At 38.9% G+C, this 22,681-nt stretch overlaps 1 protein-coding gene across 3 annotated transcripts in view; it reads left to right on the top strand.

Annotated features, from left to right (window-relative positions):
* Positions 1-22,681, top strand: part of cald1b (caldesmon 1b) — a 37,580-nt gene that overhangs the window by 9,350 nt on the left and 5,549 nt on the right. The window contains exons 2-14 of one of the 3 annotated variants that reach the window (XM_053235299.1): positions 2,477-2,584; positions 8,889-9,026; positions 14,142-14,616; positions 14,720-14,758; positions 17,048-17,089; positions 17,234-17,301; positions 17,521-17,779; positions 17,978-18,115; positions 19,089-19,132; positions 19,245-19,320; positions 19,409-19,549; positions 19,647-19,766; positions 22,592-22,660. In XM_053235299.1, the coding sequence (XP_053091274.1) occupies positions 2,511-2,584; positions 8,889-9,026; positions 14,142-14,616; positions 14,720-14,758; positions 17,048-17,089; positions 17,234-17,301; positions 17,521-17,779; positions 17,978-18,115; positions 19,089-19,132; positions 19,245-19,320; positions 19,409-19,549; positions 19,647-19,766; positions 22,592-22,660 (1,683 nt within the window). In that variant the 5' untranslated portion in view covers positions 2,477-2,510. Of the gene's footprint in view, positions 1-2,476; positions 2,585-8,888; positions 9,027-14,141; positions 14,617-14,719; positions 14,759-14,856; positions 15,715-17,047; positions 17,090-17,233; positions 17,302-17,520; positions 17,780-17,977; positions 18,116-19,088; positions 19,133-19,244; positions 19,321-19,408; positions 19,550-19,646; positions 19,922-22,591; positions 22,661-22,681 lie in introns of those variants that run through there. The other 2 variants (XM_026918121.3, XM_053235298.1) reach the window with 2 other exon arrangements.

Raw genomic sequence — 22,681 nt, 5'->3', positions numbered from 1 at the left:
TGTACTCTGTCGTGTCAATGTATTGTTCTTTTGTATTGTTAAGTCTGAGCCTTGGACTCCTGGCCACAGATGACTGTGGCATCATCGGGATTCAAGCTCGTGATCTCCAACGATAGGGTGCGTTTCTGTTATGCCACTCAGGTTCCCATGCCAATTTGATGTATTTAAGTACTATGATACAATATTTCTGCCATCTCTGCAACCATTACCCCTAGATGTGAGAGACTGAGTTAACGAGTGTGTATTCATGAACTTGGTGGAACCTGAGCTTGTGGTTTAGAGCTGCTTTCTTCCCTTAAACCACTGATTCAATTTCTTGAAGTTGTAATGAAGTGGAATTCAGGAGCAAGAGCTTTAGAGGAATAATATGTTATTGACATCAATTTCCAGCACTGGATTTTAAAACTAATAGGCTCATAGCCATTTTTACTGTATGTCAAAAAATAAAAAAAAACACATGGTCATGAATTGAGCAGTAAAGGTGGTTGAGATTCTCTCAGCTTCGCTTAATGCAAACTTTCTCAAACTTGTTTTCAGGGACCAAAGGTCCACATTTTGTACTCTCCCAGATCCTGACACAAAGGTGCCAGTTATAAACTGTTCTCGATTACCTTGTTTAGATGCACTGAGAGCTCAAAGAGAGCAAAACTATGGATCATCTTGTGTTTGGAAAACTCTGCTTTAAAAGAGCTAAAAAAAAATTCTTAATACAAATTAGCTAGTTATCTTCAAGGTTGAATCAGGGCTCTATTGATCTATTGAGGTATGCATCAGCATCTTCACAGTTCATCTTCATGTGGTGTATGGGAGAATGAAGAACATAACAGGAAAATCAGTATTGGATGTTTTTGATGAATATAAGGACTTGACATGAGTTGATGCAAAAGTCGTAACCCAGTTAATTTGAACTACTTTTGTATCCTCACCAGTGCAGACCATTTTCTATGTCAAATACAGATGTGAAGCTGAAATTTGCTTGTTTTAGGTCTGCACCTGTGTGTTTTATTAGTTTCACATTTTCCCTCAATACATCAAGGTAACATTGTTAATGTTCACATCACAGAGCAGGAAACCTTTCTAGTTAAATAGCAAAGTGTACAATGCTATTAACATATTTCTGTTTTTGGTTTAGCTTAATTTTGGTTGAATTACCATTCATTATTTCAGGGAATGTAAGCAAATTACCCTATTGTTTAACTAAAGTGTCCCTGTAGCTGAATTGTACATTTCCCCGAGCTTTCAAGCCAAGACAATATGTTCTGCCATGTAAAAATAAAGCACAGGAAACTCAAGCTGTAAACACAAACTTACATGCACTGGAGATTTATTTTTATTAGATTTTCTTAGCCAGAACGTCTGGAAGTGGCATGTTTTTGATGGGATCTCTTATTCCTTCCTTGGCTGACCCAGAAAGAAGTCAAATATTGCATTTCCTGGACCATGTGTTTTGCATTCTGCCATTTCTGGTAGGCCGCGCTGTCCCATTGGACTTACGTGTCCTCAGAGAAACCTTAAAAACGACCTTAAAGCTGAGTCTAGCATGCAAGAAACACCTTTCACTCATTTGACAGCAGTCCTGAGGGGTCTTTACACTGTACTGCTTGGGATTTCACAACTTTTCAGCTCACGAATGCCTTAAAAATAAGCTGTTGTGTTCAATCAGGTGTGTGAAAGTGAGCTTTTCTCTCCCTTCTCTAAGATGCTTACTTCTTCAGAGTTGTGTAGTGCAGATATTCCATCTGAAACAAAAAGGTAGAGTGATAGATGATGATGTTTAAGTGTGTAACAAGATTATTAACATGAACATGCAGGAGAGGACGTCTCACACTAGTTCTTGCATCATCATACTGGCTCTCGGTCTCTTTAAGGAAAGATTTTAATGTACTGCTGTTGGTTTTAAAGCATTCAATGAATTAGCACCATCATATACTGTATATAATGAACTGTCTGTCATTCTGTAAGATCTAGTACTACAGAAATTGAATGAATCTTTTTTACAAACTTTGTTTTTATGTTTTCATTTTATATTTATTTCTTGCTACTATTTCTATATTATTGTTAGTAGTAGTAGTAGTAGTAATAGTATCCTTTTATTCCCTTTTAGAGCTTTATTACTTTATTACTCCTATTTATGTTAGTGCATTAATGTATATTTTTATATTCTCTTTATTTTATTGCATTTACATGTTGATTCTGTTATTGTTGCTGTCAGTGTTGTTTAGCAGATAGAATAGACCAGTAGAAGAGGTAGAAGGTAGAACACACTGAGGAAGACAGGAGATGTAGAGGAAGCTGACTCGGTGTGTAGGGGCGATGCAGCATTTGCCTTTTCTGGTAGTTGTCAAAGGGAGAAAAGTGAGCAGGGATTGTGTTGGACAGCAAGGACATTATGCAGACAGTCGGAAAGATTATAATAGTCCTTTGTCAAATTTTCATGTACTTTAATAACCCCTGTGCTGTCTATTCTGTCTCCCAGTGAGGACACGAGAGAATTTTCTGCACCAGACACCATGGATGAGGACTTTGAACGCCGCAGGGAGCTCCGGAGACAAAAGCGAGAAGAGATGCAAAGAGAAGCAGAAAAGTAAAGTGTACACACCCACACACACACGCACACGCACACACAGACACACACACACACACACCCACTGACACTCATTCTTTCGAACTCATTCTTTCACTCTCATGTCAGTTAACGCTGGGCAATATGTAAAGAATAATACACTTGGGGACAATCAGTAACGGGTGGTGTGATGAAAGTGGAGTTACTGCCAATCCAAAGTGGATTATTTTCCAAGAAGCCTTTATTTGTCATATATTACATTACAGCACAGTGAAATTTATTTCTTCACATATCCTAGCTTGCTAGGAAGCTGGTGTCAGCCATGATACATTACTCCTCAAGCAGAGAGGGTTAAGGGCCTTGCTTAAGAGCCCAACAGTGGCAGCTTGAAACCCTGACAATCAGATCAGTAGCCCAGAGGCTTAACTGTTGAGCCACCACTGCCAGTAAGAGCATGTCCTGAAGTGTTTTATTCCTCTTATACAACAGCAATTTACCAATGGTTAAATTTTTTTTAAATTAAAGAGTGACATGTTGTACATTTAGCCTATTTATAATTACGCTTATTGTTGTGGAACATCCACAAAACAAGTTAGGTCTTGTTATCACTTACAATATAGCAGCTCTAAACAGTTGTTCCCTCACCAACCTCTCTTTTTATTCTCTCTCTTGAAGCTACTACGACAAAAAAAAAAAAAACACTTAGCATATTACAGAGAAACCATAAAACTCTCCATCCTGAAGACTTTCCAGTGTTGGAAAACATAAAGTTACAAAGTTTTGACACTAGAGACACCTTCCACAAAGGCTAAATAAATGTTTCCTCACCGAAAGCTTCACAATGTCAACAATTAAACATATTTTTTTAGTTTATTTATCTGGACCATCTGCTATACAGGTATCATATCAACATATCATATCATCAGGTGTCAGAACTTTTAAAACTCACATTGCTAAATTTCACTATAACAAGTAAATGAGTAGATGTTGTACCAGTCATTTAGTTTTTTTAGCATTTGCTTGTTAAATATTTTTTGTTATCATAATCAATTTTAAAAAAAAGTTTCTGAACTAGTTTTCATTATAATGGTTATATAATTAATGTTTATTTACCAAAGTATGGTTATAATTTATTTTGTATTATGACAAAGTATTGCAATATGATTTTTTCATATACCTCACCCTTATGTAGAGGATTTTCTATTTCTGTTTTTCTGTTTTCTCTCTCTCTATCTCACTTTGACTTTCAAGCCAAGTTGGAAAGGCCTGTGTTTCCCAATCTAAACAGCAGTCTCTCAGCTAGCTTCTCTATTCCTTATAAAGGTTGTAGCATCTGTAAATCTTTCTCTGTTGCTCTGCTGGAGTATTTACAGTCCAGTAGTTATAATATGTAACTGTAATAAAAAAAAAAAGCAGCAGCTCTGTAATGGAATGGTGTATTATGCAATGTTGAGTGTTACATTTTATGTAACATTATACACATTAGAAATATTGGAGCAAGATATTTTGACCACATGAAAGTACAGCATGATCTAAAAACACAGCATTGGCTTTAGGAGAGGCATTTGTGGCCCGTTGAGCGTCAGACAGTGAGTCAGAGAGTGAGTGTGTATTTTCTCTGGACTGCTTTAAAGCAGATTAGAGCCAGGCCTGTCAGTGCTCATTTGTGTTGCTTGCATTTCAGTGAAAAATTGTAGATGGCAAATTACTTGTCCATTTATCAGCCAATACTTGCATGTTTATCATAATCTAATAAGGACAAACCCCGAACAGCCCACACACAAGCCTCTGTGAACAGCTTTTTTAAAACATTTTCAGTTTTTTTTAGCATGTTTATCATGTGAGTTGATTTGCTTGATGTGGGCTAACATGGTTCTCTTACTTATTCTGGGTCTGTTCTATCCTCCTACAAATCCCACAATCCAGCTGGCCTTATAAGGTCTGGTAGGCAGTTGTGTACAGTTGAGGATGACAGATAGTCCCATGCAGCATGTGAATGTGTTTCGTGTCTGGAGGGTGAAAAACTAACTTCTGCGTCTAAGGGTCCATACATTTTGAGAATTATGGTGGTGGCCTGGGAAAACCCTTTACATAGCCAAATTTTGACATTTTCAAAATACATTATATGTGAGTTTGAAAACCTCAGACTTCTCTGAACTGGAATATATTTCTCTTTTGCACGTATCTCAAGCAGAATCAAAAATTCAAGCACTTTAAATTCTGCTTACCCCCAAAAGTGAAAACAGAGAAAAAAATTCTTTGAAAGATTAATTTCTTTTTATTAGGTTATGTAAACATTTTTAAACTGTGTCCACTGTTGTATGTACAGAGTGTGTAAGCACTCTTCTTTCTTTTGATGATAATGATGATGATGATGATATGATGATGACTTGCGCAGTTGCATCGTGGACATTTTTACAGCCAGCATCAGATCACAATCTGAATTAATTAGGCTTGTGTCCATTCTGCTATGGCATGTAACTATGCAAAACTTTTATCAAATTATGACATTCAGTGGCTCCTTATACAGCTTGGTTTGTTCTAGTAGATAAAGTAGCTTCCTCTGTAGAATGAAGGACATACTGATTGTATGGTCCTACAATCCATGCTAAAATTTATTTCACAGATATATAGATGGGTGACAAAATAAAGAAAAAAAGAGAAGAGTCACTGCAAGTCAAGTCACGTTATCCTATAATGAAACATTGCTCTCCTGATTGGAGTGGTCTTTTCCAGGATGACTCCATCCCCATCCACAGGGTACAAGGGCTCACTAAATGTTTTCATGAGAATGAAAATGATGTAAATCACATGCTATGGCCTGATGGAATATCCTTTGAAAGAATGGTGTTTATCCCTCCAGTACAATTTCAGAGAATTGTAGAACTGTAGTGGCTCGTCAGCTTACTAAGAGACTTTATGTTGGCTTTTCAATTAATTTGTCACCTGTAGCTATCAGCTGCAACACTCATTAATTGTGAAGCCTTTGTCATAGATCCATATTTGTTCTGATGTTAAGGTCAAAGCATGGTTCCAATCTTCTCCTCTCCTGGCTGTAATTCAAGCAATGAGCTACAGGAACTATTGCATTATAGAAATACTTTTGGAAGAAAGCAAACATCAAAGCTAATTATAATCCAGAGAGTATACTTTATTCAAAGCAAATAAAGAATGTCAGCAATATGTGGATAGCTGACATGTAGTCTTAAAACTATAACCACACGTGTTATTAATTACACGTGGAACAGTGCCCAGGTTAACCAAATTATGAGTGATGGTTCATGGAGCATATCCAAGTCATTTCTCTGCTGAAGTGATGCACCATTGAGAAAGAAACCTACGATTATTCTAATGTAGTGTGATGAAGGCTTGGTGTAGATCTGAAAGCTATGACCGTTCAAGAGTTTAAACAGGAAATCAGGCCTTTCACTGAATCATTCTTACGCCCCACCGACGCTGCTGTCATTTCCACATCGCCTTTCTGTAATAGCAACTTCTCATTTGGAGATACGATGAGCTCACAGTGGGTGAAGCCCTTCCTCTCTGCGCATACTATAAGCAGTGGAGGAAGAGAAAGAAAGAAAAGAGTTCTTATTGCTTTCTCATCATAGAAACATCTGAGACACAGTCACAGAGCATTTCTCTCCGTTGCTGCACTGTAATAAAAACAATAAACTGTATAATATACTTTACAGCCATGCAGGGACGTTGGACACCAGTTTGATGAGTTGGACTTGAGAAAGATGTTATTTAGATGGAACAGCTTTAAAATCTTAAGCATGTTATTCATGCAAGCAAGAAAGCCCAAAGGCATGTAGTGTTTACCACATTTATGCCTTTTTTAGTGGAAAAAAACAAGCTTTATTGGGAAGAGTGGGAAATTATTGATCAAAAGGCCTGTCCACTTCAATGTAAAGTGCAAATCTAAAGTGTCCAGACCATAAATTACTTTTGAAGAAGTTTTCATTTCTAGAAGAAGCATCTAATACTGGAACATTTGAGCTCTTAATGCTTTAAACATTAGTGTCTAATGCAAACATTATATTGATATTTTTGGAGTAAGCATTTATGCAGTTGATTGTATCTATATAATAACCTGAGATCGTAAAGTGTCTTTCACACTGCAGTCCAACCCAATGAACAAGTTAATGAAAAGAAAATCTCTTATTAATATAAAGTACATTATGAATTCCATTCATTCATCTTCAGGAACTGGTTTAACCTGGTTAGAGTCACAGCAGTTCCTGGGCGCTATAGTGTCTTAAAGCTGCAAGGAGGTTCTCTATAATATTCAGGCCAAAGAAACTCCAAATATATGCAAGTTCTTGATAACTCAGACTTTAATAAGATTAAGATTCAGCCTGTTCACTAAATTGCTTCCTCTCCCTACCCATCTGATCTGTGATACATTGTGTATTTGACAGATATAAATCATGCATAGACTAGATGATTCCTTGATGATACCTTGCAAATCATTCTAGAGAAAACTTTTTAAAAAAAAGCAGATGTGCATGTCCATCTGACTGTCTCTTTAGACGACCTTTCCAGTTTGGAAATCCCTGACCTACAGGATGGGATCGGAAGGAATATACAGGCTTGTTGTCTCTGTTTTGGATCTTTCCACCATCCGCAACATCTGTAAATCATCGACAAGGAGGAAGTCAAGAGGAGAAGGGGGAAATAATCCCCATCCTCTATCAATGGGCCATTTCAAACTCGCTCTGTCTGTTAAACACTGGCATGCTGTGGCAAACTGAGGCCAGACCAAATCGGTTAAACAGTGGAAGTAGGATTAAATGGTTTGTTCTCTGAACTGCACTGGTGCACTGAGTGTCAGAAGCGAGAGAGAGTAGAACAGAAACTGCTCCCAGAACAAGGCTGTTTGGGCAAAATTTGGCTCATTTCTTGGCTGAACAATTACGTAAATCACCATTAGCATGCAAACGGCACTTTCCATTCCAACTATCCAAATTGCTTTCTGCCTGTTTCTTTTTCATTAAGTTTAGCTGCAAGAATGTCTACATGTCTGACTGGCCTGGTCTTTATCCAGTACTGTACTGCATGATGAATATGTTAAATGTGACTTATAATAATAATAATAACAAGAAGAAGAATCTTTAGCATCAATCAAGGAATTGAATCTAAAACTAAAAATATTGAGAGTTAGACATAAACAGAGTTCCATATTCTTATTAACTTGATGTTGAACAAGGCTGGTATAAGGTGTGCAGTAAAATGCGAGAAGTATAATGTTTTTAGTAGATGTTTTATTATAATAACTCTGATCCCTTAATAAGTTCTATACTTTTATATATATGCTGCATATGCAAAATAGCTACATACCTGAATATTCTATCTTCCCAATGTTGATGAATGACTGACGAGAATTTGGCCTCTGTCACCTCATATTTCTACTCCAGAGAAATAGGAAGTCATGGGTGTCCACTTAAGTGTTCCTAAACATTTAGATGAACATAATAAAGTAAAATATAAATAGGAGCATGCTTATGTTTTTGGTTCATAAGAATTTCTAGGGGTGACAATAATTGTGACACATTATTTTTATTTTTTTTTTCTTGTGATAAGGATTTTTTATTGTCTTTAATGTACTTGAATTAAAGGTTAGATTTCTGTCATATTTTCAGTGTTTTACCCATCTTTACCCATCAGGGTGCCAATAATTCTGGAGATGACTGTATAGAACCTGCCTTCAAAAAATGAAGAAATTAAATGGTTCTAAGTATCAAAAGAACTATTATACTGAGCAGTAAATAGTAAAGCAACCAATAAAACGTTGACTAAAATCAGAAAACTGCACAGATCTCTTTGGTACGCTGCAAGAAGTTTTCTAAGGAAATTGGCTGGTAGGTTGTTTAAGTTTACAGTTTTGTTAAAGTTTACAGTTCTACTTCCTTTGCAAGTAAAATACCAGACAACATTGATGGTGTTTTTATCAGAAAAAAAAAAGATCTATTAATTAATATGGTCAATGTTTTTTTGCAGTAGGTATAAAATAGGTAGGTTATAAATGTAGGGGGCCTAAAGTTTTTGCACAGTAATCACTTCCTCTTCCACTTGAGTAACGTTTTTAGCATTAATTCACACCACACCAGTAAGGAATTTTTTGTCTGTGAGATGTTTTTCGAGCATGGCGGCTCATGACACCAGCACACATTCACAGCACTACCTAAATGTTGTGGTTTTTTAAAACCACTTGTTAGGCCATTATTAAGCATTAAGCTTATAACTCATCTTCTTCCATGCTCTTTGGCTTATCTCAATAAAATAAACCAACATGGATACGTGTATCTTGCTGTCTGTTAAGGATGAGCTACGTAAAACTTGATGAGGATGATGAAGAGGCTGCTCGAGAGAGAAGGAGGCGAGCCAGACAGGAAAGGCTGCGCAACATGCAGAACGAGGAGATTAGCAACACTGCCAAAGAACTCAACAGCACTGACAGGTACGGTGTGGTAATTTAACCGTGCTAACAGCTACAGTCTCACAGGTATCAACAATGCTAACAGCTACAGTCCCACAGGAATCAACAATGCTAACAGCTACAGTCTCACAGCTCTCAACAATGCTAACAGCTACAGTCTCACAGATCTCAACAATGCTAACAGCTACAGTCTCACAGCTCTCAACAATGCTAACAGCTACAGTCCCACAGATCTCAACAATGCTAACAGCTACAGTCTCACAGGTATCATCAATGCTAACAGCTACAGTCTCACAGCTCTCAACAATGCTAACAGCTACAGTCCCACAGATCTCAACAATGCTAACAGCTACAGTCTCACAGCTCTCAACAATGCTAACAGCTACAGTCCCACAGATCTCAACAATGCTAACAGCTACAGTCCCACAGATCTCAACAATGCTAACAGCTACAGTCTCACAGATCTCAACAATGCTAACAGCTACAGTCTCACAGCTCTCAACAATGCTAACAGCTACAGTCCCACAGGAATCAACAATGCTAACAGCTACAGTCCCACAGGAATCAACAATGCTAACAGCTACAGTCCCACAGATCTCAACAATGCTAACAGCTACAGTCTCACAGATCTCAACAATGCTAACAGCTACAGTCTCACAGATCTCAACAATGCTAACAGCTACAGTCCCACAGATCTCAACAATGCTAACAGCTACAGTCCCACAGATCTCAACAATGCTAACAGCTACAGTCTCACAGATCTCAACAATGCTAACAGCTACAGTCTCACAGCTCTCAACAATGCTAACAGCTACAGTCCCACAGGAATCAACAATGCTAACAGCTACAGTCCCACAGATCTCAACAATGCTAACAGCTACAGTCTCACAGCACTCAACAATGCTAACACCTACAGTCTCACAGCACTCAACAATGCTAACACCTACAGTCTCACAGCTACAGTCTGACAGGTATCAACAATGCTAACAGCTACAGTCCCACAGATCTCAACAATGCTAACAGCTACAGTCTCACAGCACTCAACAATGCTAACACCTACAGTCTCACAGCACTCAACAATGCTAACACCTACAGTCTCACAGCTACAGTCCCACAGCTCTCAACAATGCTAACAGCTACAGTCCCACAGATCTCAACAATGCTAACAGCTACAGTCTGACAGGTCTCAACAATGCTAACAGCTACAGTCTCACAGATCTCATCAATGCTAACAGCTACAGTCTCACAGATCTCAACAATGCTAACAGCTACAGTCTCACAGATCTCATCAATGCTAACAGCTACAGTCTCACAGATCTCATCAATGCTAACAGCTACAGTCTCACAGGTCTCAACAATGCTAACAGCTACAGTCTCACAGATCTCAACAATGCTAACAGCTACAGTCCCGCAGATCTCAACAATGCTAACAGCTACAGTCTCACAGATCTCATCAATGCTTACAGCTACAGTCTCACAGGTCTCAACAATGCTAACAGCTACAGTCTCACAGCTCTCAACAATGCTAACAGCTACAGTCTCACAGATCTCATCAATGCTTACAGCTACAGTCTCACAGGTCTCAACAATGCTAACAGCTACAGTCTCACAGCTCTCAACAATGCTAACAGCTACAGTCTCACAGATTTCAACAATGCTAACAGCTACAGTCTCACAGATCTCAACAATGCTAACAGCTACAGTCCCACAGATCTCAACAATGCTAACAGCTACAGTCTCACAGATCTCATCAATGCTTACAGCTACAGTCTCACAGGTATCAACAATGCTAACAGCTACAGTCTCACAGCTCTCAACAATGCTAACAGCTACAGTCTCACAGATCTCAACAATACTAACAGCTACAGTCTCACAGATCTCATCAATGCTAACAGCTACAGTCTCACAGATCTCAACAATGCTAACAGCTACAGTCTCACAGATCTCAACAATGCTAACAGCTACAGTCCCACAGATCTCAACAATGCTAACAGCTACAGTCTCACAGCTCTCAACAATGCTAACAGCTACAGTCTCACAGCTCTCAACAATGCTAACAGCTACAGTCTCACAGATCTCAACAATGCTAACAGCTACAGTCTCACAGCTCTCAACAATGCTAACAGCTACAGTCCCACAGGAATCAACAATGCTAACAGCTACAGTCCCACAGATCTCAACAATGCTAACAGCTACAGTCTCACAGCACTCAACAATGCTAACACCTACAGTCTCACAGCACTCAACAATGCTAACACCTACAGTCTCACAGCTACAGTCTGACAGGTATCAACAATGCTAACAGCTACAGTCCCACAGATCTCAACAATGCTAACAGCTACAGTCTCACAGCACTCAACAATGCTAACACCTACAGTCTCACAGCACTCAACAATGCTAACACCTACAGTCTCACAGCTACAGTCCCACAGCTCTCAACAATGCTAACAGCTACAGTCCCACAGATCTCAACAATGCTAACAGCTACAGTCTGACAGGTCTCAACAATGCTAACAGCTACAGTCTCACAGATCTCATCAATGCTAACAGCTACAGTCTCACAGATCTCAACAATGCTAACAGCTACAGTCTCACAGATCTCATCAATGCTAACAGCTACAGTCTCACAGATCTCATCAATGCTAACAGCTACAGTCTCACAGGTCTCAACAATGCTAACAGCTACAGTCTCACAGATCTCAACAATGCTAACAGCTACAGTCCCGCAGATCTCAACAATGCTAACAGCTACAGTCTCACAGATCTCATCAATGCTTACAGCTACAGTCTCACAGGTCTCAACAATGCTAACAGCTACAGTCTCACAGCTCTCAACAATGCTAACAGCTACAGTCTCACAGATCTCATCAATGCTTACAGCTACAGTCTCACAGGTCTCAACAATGCTAACAGCTACAGTCTCACAGCTCTCAACAATGCTAACAGCTACAGTCTCACAGATTTCAACAATGCTAACAGCTACAGTCTCACAGATCTCAACAATGCTAACAGCTACAGTCCCACAGATCTCAACAATGCTAACAGCTACAGTCTCACAGATCTCATCAATGCTTACAGCTACAGTCTCACAGGTATCAACAATGCTAACAGCTACAGTCTCACAGCTCTCAACAATGCTAACAGCTACAGTCTCACAGATCTCAACAATACTAACAGCTACAGTCTCACAGATCTCATCAATGCTAACAGCTACAGTCTCACAGATCTCAACAATGCTAACAGCTACAGTCTCACAGATCTCAACAATGCTAACAGCTACAGTCCCACAGATCTCAACAATGCTAACAGCTACAGTCTCACAGCTCTCAACAATGCTAACAGCTACAGTCTCACAGCTCTCAACAATGCTAACAGCTACAGTCTCACAGATCTCAACAATGCTAACAGCTACAGTCTCACAGATTTCAACAATGCTAACAGCTACAGTCACATACAACAATGCTAATACAATCTCATATAACAATGCTAACAGGTACAGTCTCATACAACAATGCTAACAGGTACAGTCTCATACGATAATGCTAACAGGTACAGTCTCATATAACAACGCTAACAGGTACAGTTTCCTACAACAATGCTAAAAGGTACAGTTTCATAAACAATGCTAATACAGTCTCATACAACAAGGCTAACAGGTACAGTCTCATATAACAACGCTAACAGGTACAGTTTCCTACAACAATGCTAAAAGGTACAGTTTCATAAACAATGCTAATACAGTCTCATACAACAAGGCTAACAGGTACAGTCTCATACGATAATGCTAACAGGTACAGTCTCTTACAACAACGCTAACAGGTACAGTTTCCTACAACAATGCTAACAGGTACAGTCTCATATAAGAATGCTAAAAGGTACAGTTTCATAAACAATGCTAATACAGTCTCATACAAAAAGGCTAACAGGTACAGTCTAATACAACACTGCTAACAGGTACAGTCTCATAAACAATGCTAATACAGTCTCATACAACAAGGCTAACAGGTACAGTCTCATACAACAATGCTAATACAATCTCATATAACAATGCTAACAGGTACAGTCTCCCACAACAATGCTAACAGGTACCCCTATGTAAGCGGTCTACCTACAGTTCATTTTTTGTAATTTTGTTATCTTATATAAATAAGGAATAAAACACTTCGGGACATATATATATATATATACATATATATATATATATATATATATATATATATATATATATATATATATATATATAAAACATGCTGTTATAGAATCAGTGACAGGGTGGTGTGTGATGCAAGCCAATGTCAGTTACTGTTACACTGAAGCTGATTATTTTCATACATTTTATCAGTTTTATCAGCTTTTCATACTGATATACATTCGCTGGCCACTTTAATAGGAACACCTGTACTCCTGCTAATTTTTGCAATTATCAAATCAGCCAATCATGTAGCAGCAGCGCAATGCATAATGTCATGCAGGTCAAGAGCTTCAAATAATGTTCACATCAAACTTCAGAATAGTGCCATGTGTAGCCTCAGACTCCCGTGCTTGGCTGACAGGAGTGGAACCTGATGTGGTTTTCTGCTGTTGTAGCACATCTGCTTCAAGGCTCAGTGTGTTGTGTGTTCTGAGATGCTTTTCTGCTCACCATGGTTGTACAGAGTGATTATTTAAGTTACTGTTATCTTCCTGTCAGCTCACATGAATCTGGCTATTCTCCTCTGACCTACCTCATCAATGTCTTCACTGGATGATTTTTTTGTTTGTTTTACACATTTTCTGTGTAAACTCTATAGACTGTTGTGTCTGAATATTCCAGAAGATCATCAGTTTCTGAAATACTTAAACCAGCCCATCTGGCAACCAACAAACATGCCACAGTCAAAGTGACAGAGGTCACACTTCTTCCCCCAATCTGATGTTTGATGTTAACATTAACTGAAGCACTTGACCTGAATCTATATGATTTTATGCATTGTGTTGCTGGTACATGATTGGTTGATTGGATAATTGCATGAATGAGCAGGTGTACAGGTGTGGCCAGTGAGTGTAGGTTCACTCTTAAGAAGTTACAGTATGTAGAATTTAACTAAATCTTATTATATCCCGTTATGTTCATAATCTTGGTACATATCTCTTTAGCACTGTAACAGACACAGATTCATCAGCACTGATTACCGCTCCAGCCACTAGTGAGGATGACCAGGCTCTTCTGGAGCGGCTGGCCAAGCGTGAGGAGCGCAGACAGAGGAGGATGAAGGAAGCCCTGGAGAGACAAAAGGAGTTTGACCCCACCATCACTGATGGAGAAGCCACTGTCACCACCACCACCAGTGAGGACAGGCCAAGCCGCAGGAGCCGTCTCAGGGATGAAGAAGGGGAGACAAACAAAAACGAGGTTCCATCCTCAGAGACCAACTCCTGGACAGAGAAGGAAGAAAAGAACAAGGACGAGAATGTAGAGGAGTCAAAGGTGGAGGTTCAGGAGGCAGTCCCAGTAAAGGAAGAACCTGTGCCAGAACCAGCTTCAGAGGAACCAAAAGACAAACAAGAAGACACTGTGGAGAAGAAAGAGGAGGAAGCAGAGAGGCCCCGGAGATCCTACCTCAGAGAACAGGTTATTTCCTCAAAGATTTGAAAGTTTGGTTTTTTTTACAATTGGTTTAGATATGCATGAATTGGGAATGTAAATAATGGATATGTTCTGGATTTTTCAACAGGGATCCACTGAAGAAAAAGACAAAGTGTCAACAAACGAGGTATGGTTGTGCTAACCTACAATTTCTGTGTTTTTGATGGAAAATTGGAAGCATTGGAAGCATGTGAACTTGTATAAATGATTTGCTGTATTTTGTAGGAAAAGGGTGAAGATCAATCTGTCAGTACAAACATTGTGGCTGAGGAGAAAACAGATACAGGTTTAGACAGTACAGATTTAGAAAAGAAAGAGATTAAAGATGAAAGTTTGTTGTCAAAGGAAGAAAGTCAGGTTGAACCTGCGAGAGAAGAAGAAAAAGTAGAGGCAGCTGTCAGTGAGAAACCTGTAATATCTAAGATGGAGGAGGAAGAAAAGCCTGTGGAGGATGAAAAACCGTTAGAGGCACCATCAGAAACATCTGCTGCTCCAGTGTCAACAGTTCAGGATGAACCTTCTCTGGAGAGCAAGGAAGTGGAGGAACCTCCAAAAGAAACACTTGAGCCTTCAGTGGAGAAGAAGGAGGTGGAGGAAACACAGACGGAAACACCCAAGCCTTCGGTGGAGAAGAAGGAAATAGAGGAACCACAGAAAGAAACACCTGAGCCTTTGTTGGTGAAGACAGAGGTGGAGAAACCCCAGAAAGACACATTTGTGCCTCCACCACAAAAGAAAGAGGTGGAGAAAATAAAGGAAGATGCGCTTAAATCTCCACTGGAGAAGAAGGTGGTGGAGAAAGTGAGACAAGAAGAAGAGAAACCAAAAATACTACAGAAAAAAACTGAAGAAAAGCCAGAGAAGTCAAAGAGGGAAATAGAGGTGAAGGTTGAACTTCCAAAGAAACAAGCTGAGGAGAAGCCTCCTGTGAAGGTTAAGGTAGAGGAGAAAGCAGTGCCACCAAAGAAGATTGAAGAGAAACAACCAGTTTTGAAGAAGGAGATTGAAGAAAAACCAAAATGGAAGAAGGAGGCAGAAGAAAAATTCAAAGCAAAAACTGAGGACAAAGTTAAACCAAAGGAGGTATTCACCTTCCAGCTTGACGCTCTACGCTTTACGCTCTGCAGATCACAGAAACAGTCATGTCATCTGTCTCACGTTTTACAGTTTTCCATACATGGTGTGGTCACAAGTTTGTTATGAACACAGTGTCACAGATTTACTCACCTTCTTCACATTTTTGGTATTTACCAAGTTCTATTAAAGGAAAAAATCCACCCTGAAACCCATTAAGTATGTTTATACTGTGAAGTGTTTAGCTATTCTGGTGCTAATTTGTTGCTGGTGCTGTATTTTTATTATTCCTTTCAGACGTTAGCTGTTGTCTGCTCTGCTGATGTCACAGGGGGACATTTCTAGTGTAACTGCAATGCTATTTAATAGGAGAAAACATTTTAACATTTATCTCAGAGGTAAGGGATCACAACCATGTGTCACTGTTAGTGCAAGAGGTTCTCATTCACCATTCAGCAACAATGTTCGGTATCATATTAATGAGAAATTACACAACGTAATGGGAACAATAGACTTTGAACTTCCAGAATGCAATGCAGCTATACATCACTGAGTTACAACAGAGACTCGGTTTGGCAAGATAGTGATCTACAAGGTGATGAGCGCAATGATGTTGAACGTGGTACTAGCATGAATATTGAAGCTTTGGAAGTTGATCTGTATGATGAGGAGGTCTAAAGGACTAAAGTGCTGCTGCATCTGTCGCTTAGACAGAGATGAAGCAAGGGTTAAATCCCACTGGCGCCACTATCAGCGGGTAGACAGGTGTCATTCTGGGTAATGTAGGAAACCGTTAACCAAGCTGATTAAATAAATTTAAACTAAAAAAAGTCATCTCATTTTGCTATTTCATCGAAAAATAAATCTTTTGCACAATTGAAGATGGCATATTAATTCTAAATCTTGATATGCGACTCGTTCAGGGTGGATTTTTCCTTTAAGAATGGCTTGGTGAGAGCTACTGTGGTGTTTGCTTGCTGTTTGTGACTAATGTACAGCAGGATTTTTTACACAAGAAGGCACACACACACACACCCACTGTGCTGTCTGCAATGAAAGACATCAGAGATATTGCAGTTTTGGTGCTTATTTATCTAAGCATGCTTTTTGCTAATCCTAGTGAGGAATGGCAATAATTAAGCAGGTCTGTGATTAGTGAAGCAATAATCAGTTAAATAATCTTCTAAACTAAAAGTTAGTTTTAGGGCATTGGACCATAGCCTTGTTTTGCCAATTCCTGACTGGATTCAGTACATTCACTTGTATTGCATTCTTTTTTTTTTAATTAAAAAAAAAAAAACTTGTATCACATCCTAATCTGTGCTTTTTTTTTTACTTGCAGGTTGTGGAAGAAAAGCCTAAACCATTCTTTTTGCGTGACAAAGTAAGCTGTGTCTGGTTTGGATCATAGAGTGCTATTTTCAAATAATTATCATTATGTGAAATTATGTTTAATTATTCGAAGATTTGTATACATAAACAATAGTCTTTTTTCTCTGCGTGTTTTGCTGTAACATAATTTGAGCAGAACGAATCAGCGAGGCAGCAGAATGAAGAGGACACCTCTAAATTCAAGAAACCCGAGAAACCATTCGGGTATGAGTAACTGATAAATGTTCTGATCTGAAGTTAAAAAAAATTGAGATTACATCATAGTTTAGTTGTTACAGAATATAAGAAGCTCCTGAATTTGTCAATATATCAACTTTGATGCCTGATTTGACTGGTAGCCTGATATGCTATTCATAATGTTGCTTGAGTTGACTTAAATGTATGTATACGTGTGTGTGTGTGTGTGTGTGTGTGTGTGAGTAGCCGCGTGGGGCTGCGCTCTCCTGAGGTAGAGAAGCCGGACCCTGTGGCGAAGCAGGAGGCCGAGCGGAAGTTGGTGGAATTGAAGCGCCGAAGGAATGAGACGGAGAGTGATGAGTTTGAGAAGATGAAGCAGAAACAGCAGACGGCTGAGGCTGAGCTCGAGGAACTGAAGAAAAAGAGAGAGGAGAGGAGGAAGATCCTGGAGGAAGAAGAGAAGCAGAAAAAACAGGAGCAGGAAGAAAAGAAGGCCAAGGAGGAGGTATACGCTGTAGAGACATGCTGTTAAAAACCGTAAAGAGGAAAGTCAATGTCCTGTCTCTAACATTGCGACTGAGATCTTGATAAACATTGATGTGGCTGAAAAATATCACACTGTAGCACACTGACAGTGAACTAATACCACAGTAAAATGAGATCTAAATCACAGATTCACCTGTAGACTAAACATTTTTTTCAGCAAGAGAGGCAGAAGATGAAGGAAGAGATCGAGCGCAGGAGGGCCGAGGCAGCTGAGAAGAAACGGCAGAAAGAGGAATCTGCTGAAGACAGCAAGTTGGCGTTCAAATGTCTGTCTCCAAAAGGAGCCTCAACAAAGGTGGGTTCACATCTTCTCAAAACAATAATAGTCAATTATACAAGGACTAATACACTAGGGCGTGTGCTATTATAGGAAAATAATCATTGATTTTGTGCGTTTATGCAGCCTGCAGTGAAGCGGAGTTGATTATTTCCTAATAAGAGCATATCCCAAAGCATCTTATTCCTCTTATACTACAGCAGTTTGTCAACAATTACAATTTTGTAAACAGGTCATAACAGGTTATAGTTACGTTTTAAGTTAGCTCTTGTTATCACTTATGTTATAACAGCTATAAACAGTCATGCCTTCACCAGGCTCTCTTTTTTTTCTCTCTCTTGAATATAATAAGATCAAAAAACACTGTCATTTTTCTGCAAAACTGGAAATCGCAAAGTCCTCTGTCTTGAAGGCTTTCCCATAGTGGAAGTGACTGTTACTGAGACTGGAGACTCCTTCCATAAATGTTAATATCTTCCATAAAACATCTCCTTACAGAAGACTTCAGCATATCAAAGACTATACACTTTTCTTTGTTAAATAACTACACGTTTATTATTAGGCAGATTATATGGAATGATGGCCTTACAAGTATTTGTGTATTAGCTGAACAGCGACGATGATGTATTAAAACAAATGAATTAATTTTAACCTGTGATTTGAGTTACAGCTAGCAGTATTGTCAGAATTAAGATAGAAAATTTATCAACACATTCTGACCAATCAGAATCAAGAATTCACCAGTGCATTTTAACATAATATGCTCTTTCATATTATTCATGAGTATTCATTGACCATTTATTGGGTATAAAACTTTACACAAGCAATTTCAGGACATTCGTTTGGACATTGACAAAGAACACTATTGACGCATTGACACTAAAATGAATAGATCCAGTTTAATACCAAGATAAAAAGTTAATAACTATGCAAAATGATAAATTAAGTTTGTCATTTGACTCACCCTTATATTTCTTACTGATTTGTATAGATTGGCGAGAAAGCAGGATTTCTGAGCAAGTCGGCCCTAAAAACGTAAGTTACATCATGCTAACATTATAATTTGCTTTAGTAGCTGAACAGAATCTGGCGTCCCAAGACACAATGATATTTACTGTGTGACATTTTGTTTTTTAAACACTTTTAGAACAGTAAAGGCGCCACACACTCCAATAGTGTGTAAGATAGGTAACAGGCTGGAACAGTACACCTCAGCTGTTCAGGTACTAGTGAAAAAACACATGCTTATGTGACTGACTCTTTGTAGACTCTTTGTTTATAATTCTTGTATATAACTTGTTAATTGTCCAGACTAAGGATGTGAAGTCACCTAAGTCTCCTAAGGACTTTCCTGTGGCAGAGGGAATGCGCAGCATCAAGAGCATGTGGGAGAAAGGTAATGTGCAGAGCCCTGCTGCTCCAGGACCTGCCAGTCCTGCCACCGTCAACAAGGTACATGACACAGTCTGCATGAGATACTGTACTTATAAAGCCAAATGTCTGCTGATCTGTCAGTGTAAATAACACACAGCATGCCTTGTCTACACAGGAAACAGCTGGATTGAACACAGGAGTGACAGGTCGCATCAACAGCTGGAAGACCAAGACTCCAGAAACAAAGGCTCCTGAAACCAAGCCACCAGAAACAAAAACCCCTGAAACAAAGAGCGTGAAACCTGCTGAGATAAAGCCGATTGAGACGAAGACACCAGAAACGAAGAGCACAAAAGTGGGAGAGATGAAGAAGACTGAGTCAAAGACCCCCCGAACCAAAGAGCTTGAAACCCATTGAGACGAAGGCGACTGAGAAAAAGCCTGTGGATATAAAGACCCCTGAAACAAAGACCACTGACAAAAAGACCCCAGAGATGAAGACTCCAGCACTAGGAAAACCTGCAGGAGGCAAACCTGTGAGTAGATTTTTTTTTAAAAAAATCTATTAGGCCAAATTGTTCAGTCTTCCAGGCATCATGGTGGTATACCAGTCTGTGTTGAGTTTTCACAAGTTCTCCTTGTGTTCATGTGGGTTTCCTCCGGGGTCTCTGGTTTCCTCCCACTGTCCAAAAGGCAGGATGGATTGGCTATGCTAAATTGACTGTGTGTGTGTGAATGTGTGTGCAGCATGCCCTGTGATGAACAAACATACGTTTGTGATAATGAGACTAAATAGGAGTAAAGACTAGGGGACTGTGGAGATGGCTTTGGACTGCGGTTCATATGGGCAGATGTGCTGTGATGGCTTGGAGCTGCGGTTTCCACGAGCAGTTTTGCGCTCAGGTCTCTCCATCAGTGGACAGTGAATAGGTTCAACAAAACAGACTTCATGTGAAAACTGTAATGAATTTCCTGGATACACAATTGCACTATTTGTCCGTATAGTATACAGTTATAGAAGAGATTTATTTATAATCGCATCATCCGTTATCAAAGGGTTTCTCTTTTGAGACTTGTTCCTCTCAAGGATTCTTCCTCATATCACCTCAGGGAATTTTCCTTGCCACCTTTGGCTTGCTCATTAGGGATAAATTCATACATTTACAATTTATATCCTAAATGTATTTATTTCTGTAAAGCTCCTTTGTGACCATTGTAAAAAGCGCTATACAAATAAAATTGAATTGAATTGAATTAAAGACTCCTCAATCAGTGAACATGGATCATGGTTACGTGTCACCATCTGGTCGACATGATGAATGCCTAATCCTCTGAGAAAAGGTAACAATTATAAGATAATGATTTTAAACATCTTTAATATTGGCGTGTATTTTCTTCTCTTCATACCTGAGAAGAATCCAGGCCCAAAGTGCACTAAAATGAGGATAGATGATGGTGTGTGTGTGGAAGTCAGTCACAGGTCGGGCAGTTGGATTGTTTCCATGCTCCATGGTGCTGTGGCAGGGATCCAACATTTCTTCTAGGAGTGTCTCCCTTCACTAGCTATAAGTCACACATGGGTCCTATTTAGTTTAAGCTGCACTTACCAGATTCGCAATCAGAACCGAAGAGGCACTTATGCTGTAACCTCTCAAATATGAGAAGCTGGGAAATGAATGGGACTCTTATAGAGAGGAGTAACTGTAGCCTGTAGCACAACAGCATTGATCATAATGATACACAGTCTGGATACACTGTACGTCCACAGCAGGACAGTCTCGATGGAGCTTCAGTCTGTACTGATACATGTGCTCTAAATTCTCTGCATGAAACGTACTATATAATGAAATATAAAACTGATCTTCTCCAGGGAGAAATTCCTTTTAAATAGCACTGTTATTAATCAGCTTGTCTCTAGGCTCTACATTTATCTGAAATTTCCTTGAAATGAATGGAACTCTCTCAGGACTAGCTAAGGCTAATCATATAGCTTTTCGCCAGAAGGACAATATGGCTTATAAACATATGTTGTCCTCTTGACATGAACTATATACTCAGTTTTTAACTGTCGGTCTACATAATGCAGCAGGACCCTCTAATGGTTTATGCATGTACTACACCGGAACTCTCAGTCCTGGGAAGGTAAAGCTGCTGTCCCATGTGAAATAAAACAAAAAAACAAAACGTATAACATGTCAGTAACACTTTACTATAAGGTCCACAGATAATCAGTATATTCATACTTAATGCTTTCATAATGATGAATGAATACATGCACTAATCCTTACGTGTCGTGTAGACATTAACACCCAAGTGTAGACATTAACACCCAAGTGAGTTACATTAACATCTCATTATCTCATTCTGTTAATTAATATCATGACTCGCAGTATTAATAAAAATCATTTACATTACTTAAAGTCTTGGAAACAATCTAGGTTAACTCAAAAAGATAATTTAAGTTTAAAATGCTTTTGAATGTTTGTTTTCCAGCACACCTGATTGTAAAGTAAACCCTAACATAGGATATATTAGAAATAGAAATGAAATATAGACATTGTTCAAATTTTACCCTGTGGTATGAAGCATACAGTTTATAATACAGTGCACTAAAGTCACATCTATACACAAGTTTGGCCTTAACAGTTACTTTTATTAGCATGTGCCACAGTTGTTATGTGTGTGTGAATGGATCAACATCCTGCAAGAAGATCATAACCATAACCAACCGACCTTGCATTGTGAAATTTGAGATTTCTCCCAGGTTACTTAGATAGCCTGACGTTTTCGTTAACTTACGATCATGTACTAAAACTGTACGGTGTATTAATATTGCATAAGTCATGGTATTAATTCACAGAATGAGCTAACAAGAAGTTAATACTTAATTATTATGATTATTAATAGCTAGTCATATACTGTATGACTCAAGGCTGCTAACTCTTGTATACTCTTTGTTCTGATGCAGTAAGAACAATTGCATGTATTTATTCATCATTACGAAAGCTTTACATATTATAAGTATTCATGTACGCTTCTTTGGGGACCTTAATAATAAAGTGTTACTGACATGCTTGAAAGCATCTGGTGATACAATAAATTACTGTGTGTTTTCTGTAGGAACCAAAGCCGACTGATGTGTCTAAAACACGTGGCCTGTGGGAAACCAAGGGCTCCACCCCCTCCAAGGTAAGCACAGCTGTGCACATG

This window comes from Pangasianodon hypophthalmus, chromosome 7, assembly GCF_027358585.1.
Source record: "Pangasianodon hypophthalmus isolate fPanHyp1 chromosome 7, fPanHyp1.pri, whole genome shotgun sequence".
Taxonomy (NCBI): Eukaryota; Metazoa; Chordata; class Actinopteri; order Siluriformes; family Pangasiidae; genus Pangasianodon; species Pangasianodon hypophthalmus.
The sequence above is the reverse complement of the archived record's forward strand: the minus strand, read 5'-3'. Positions and strand labels throughout refer to the sequence as shown.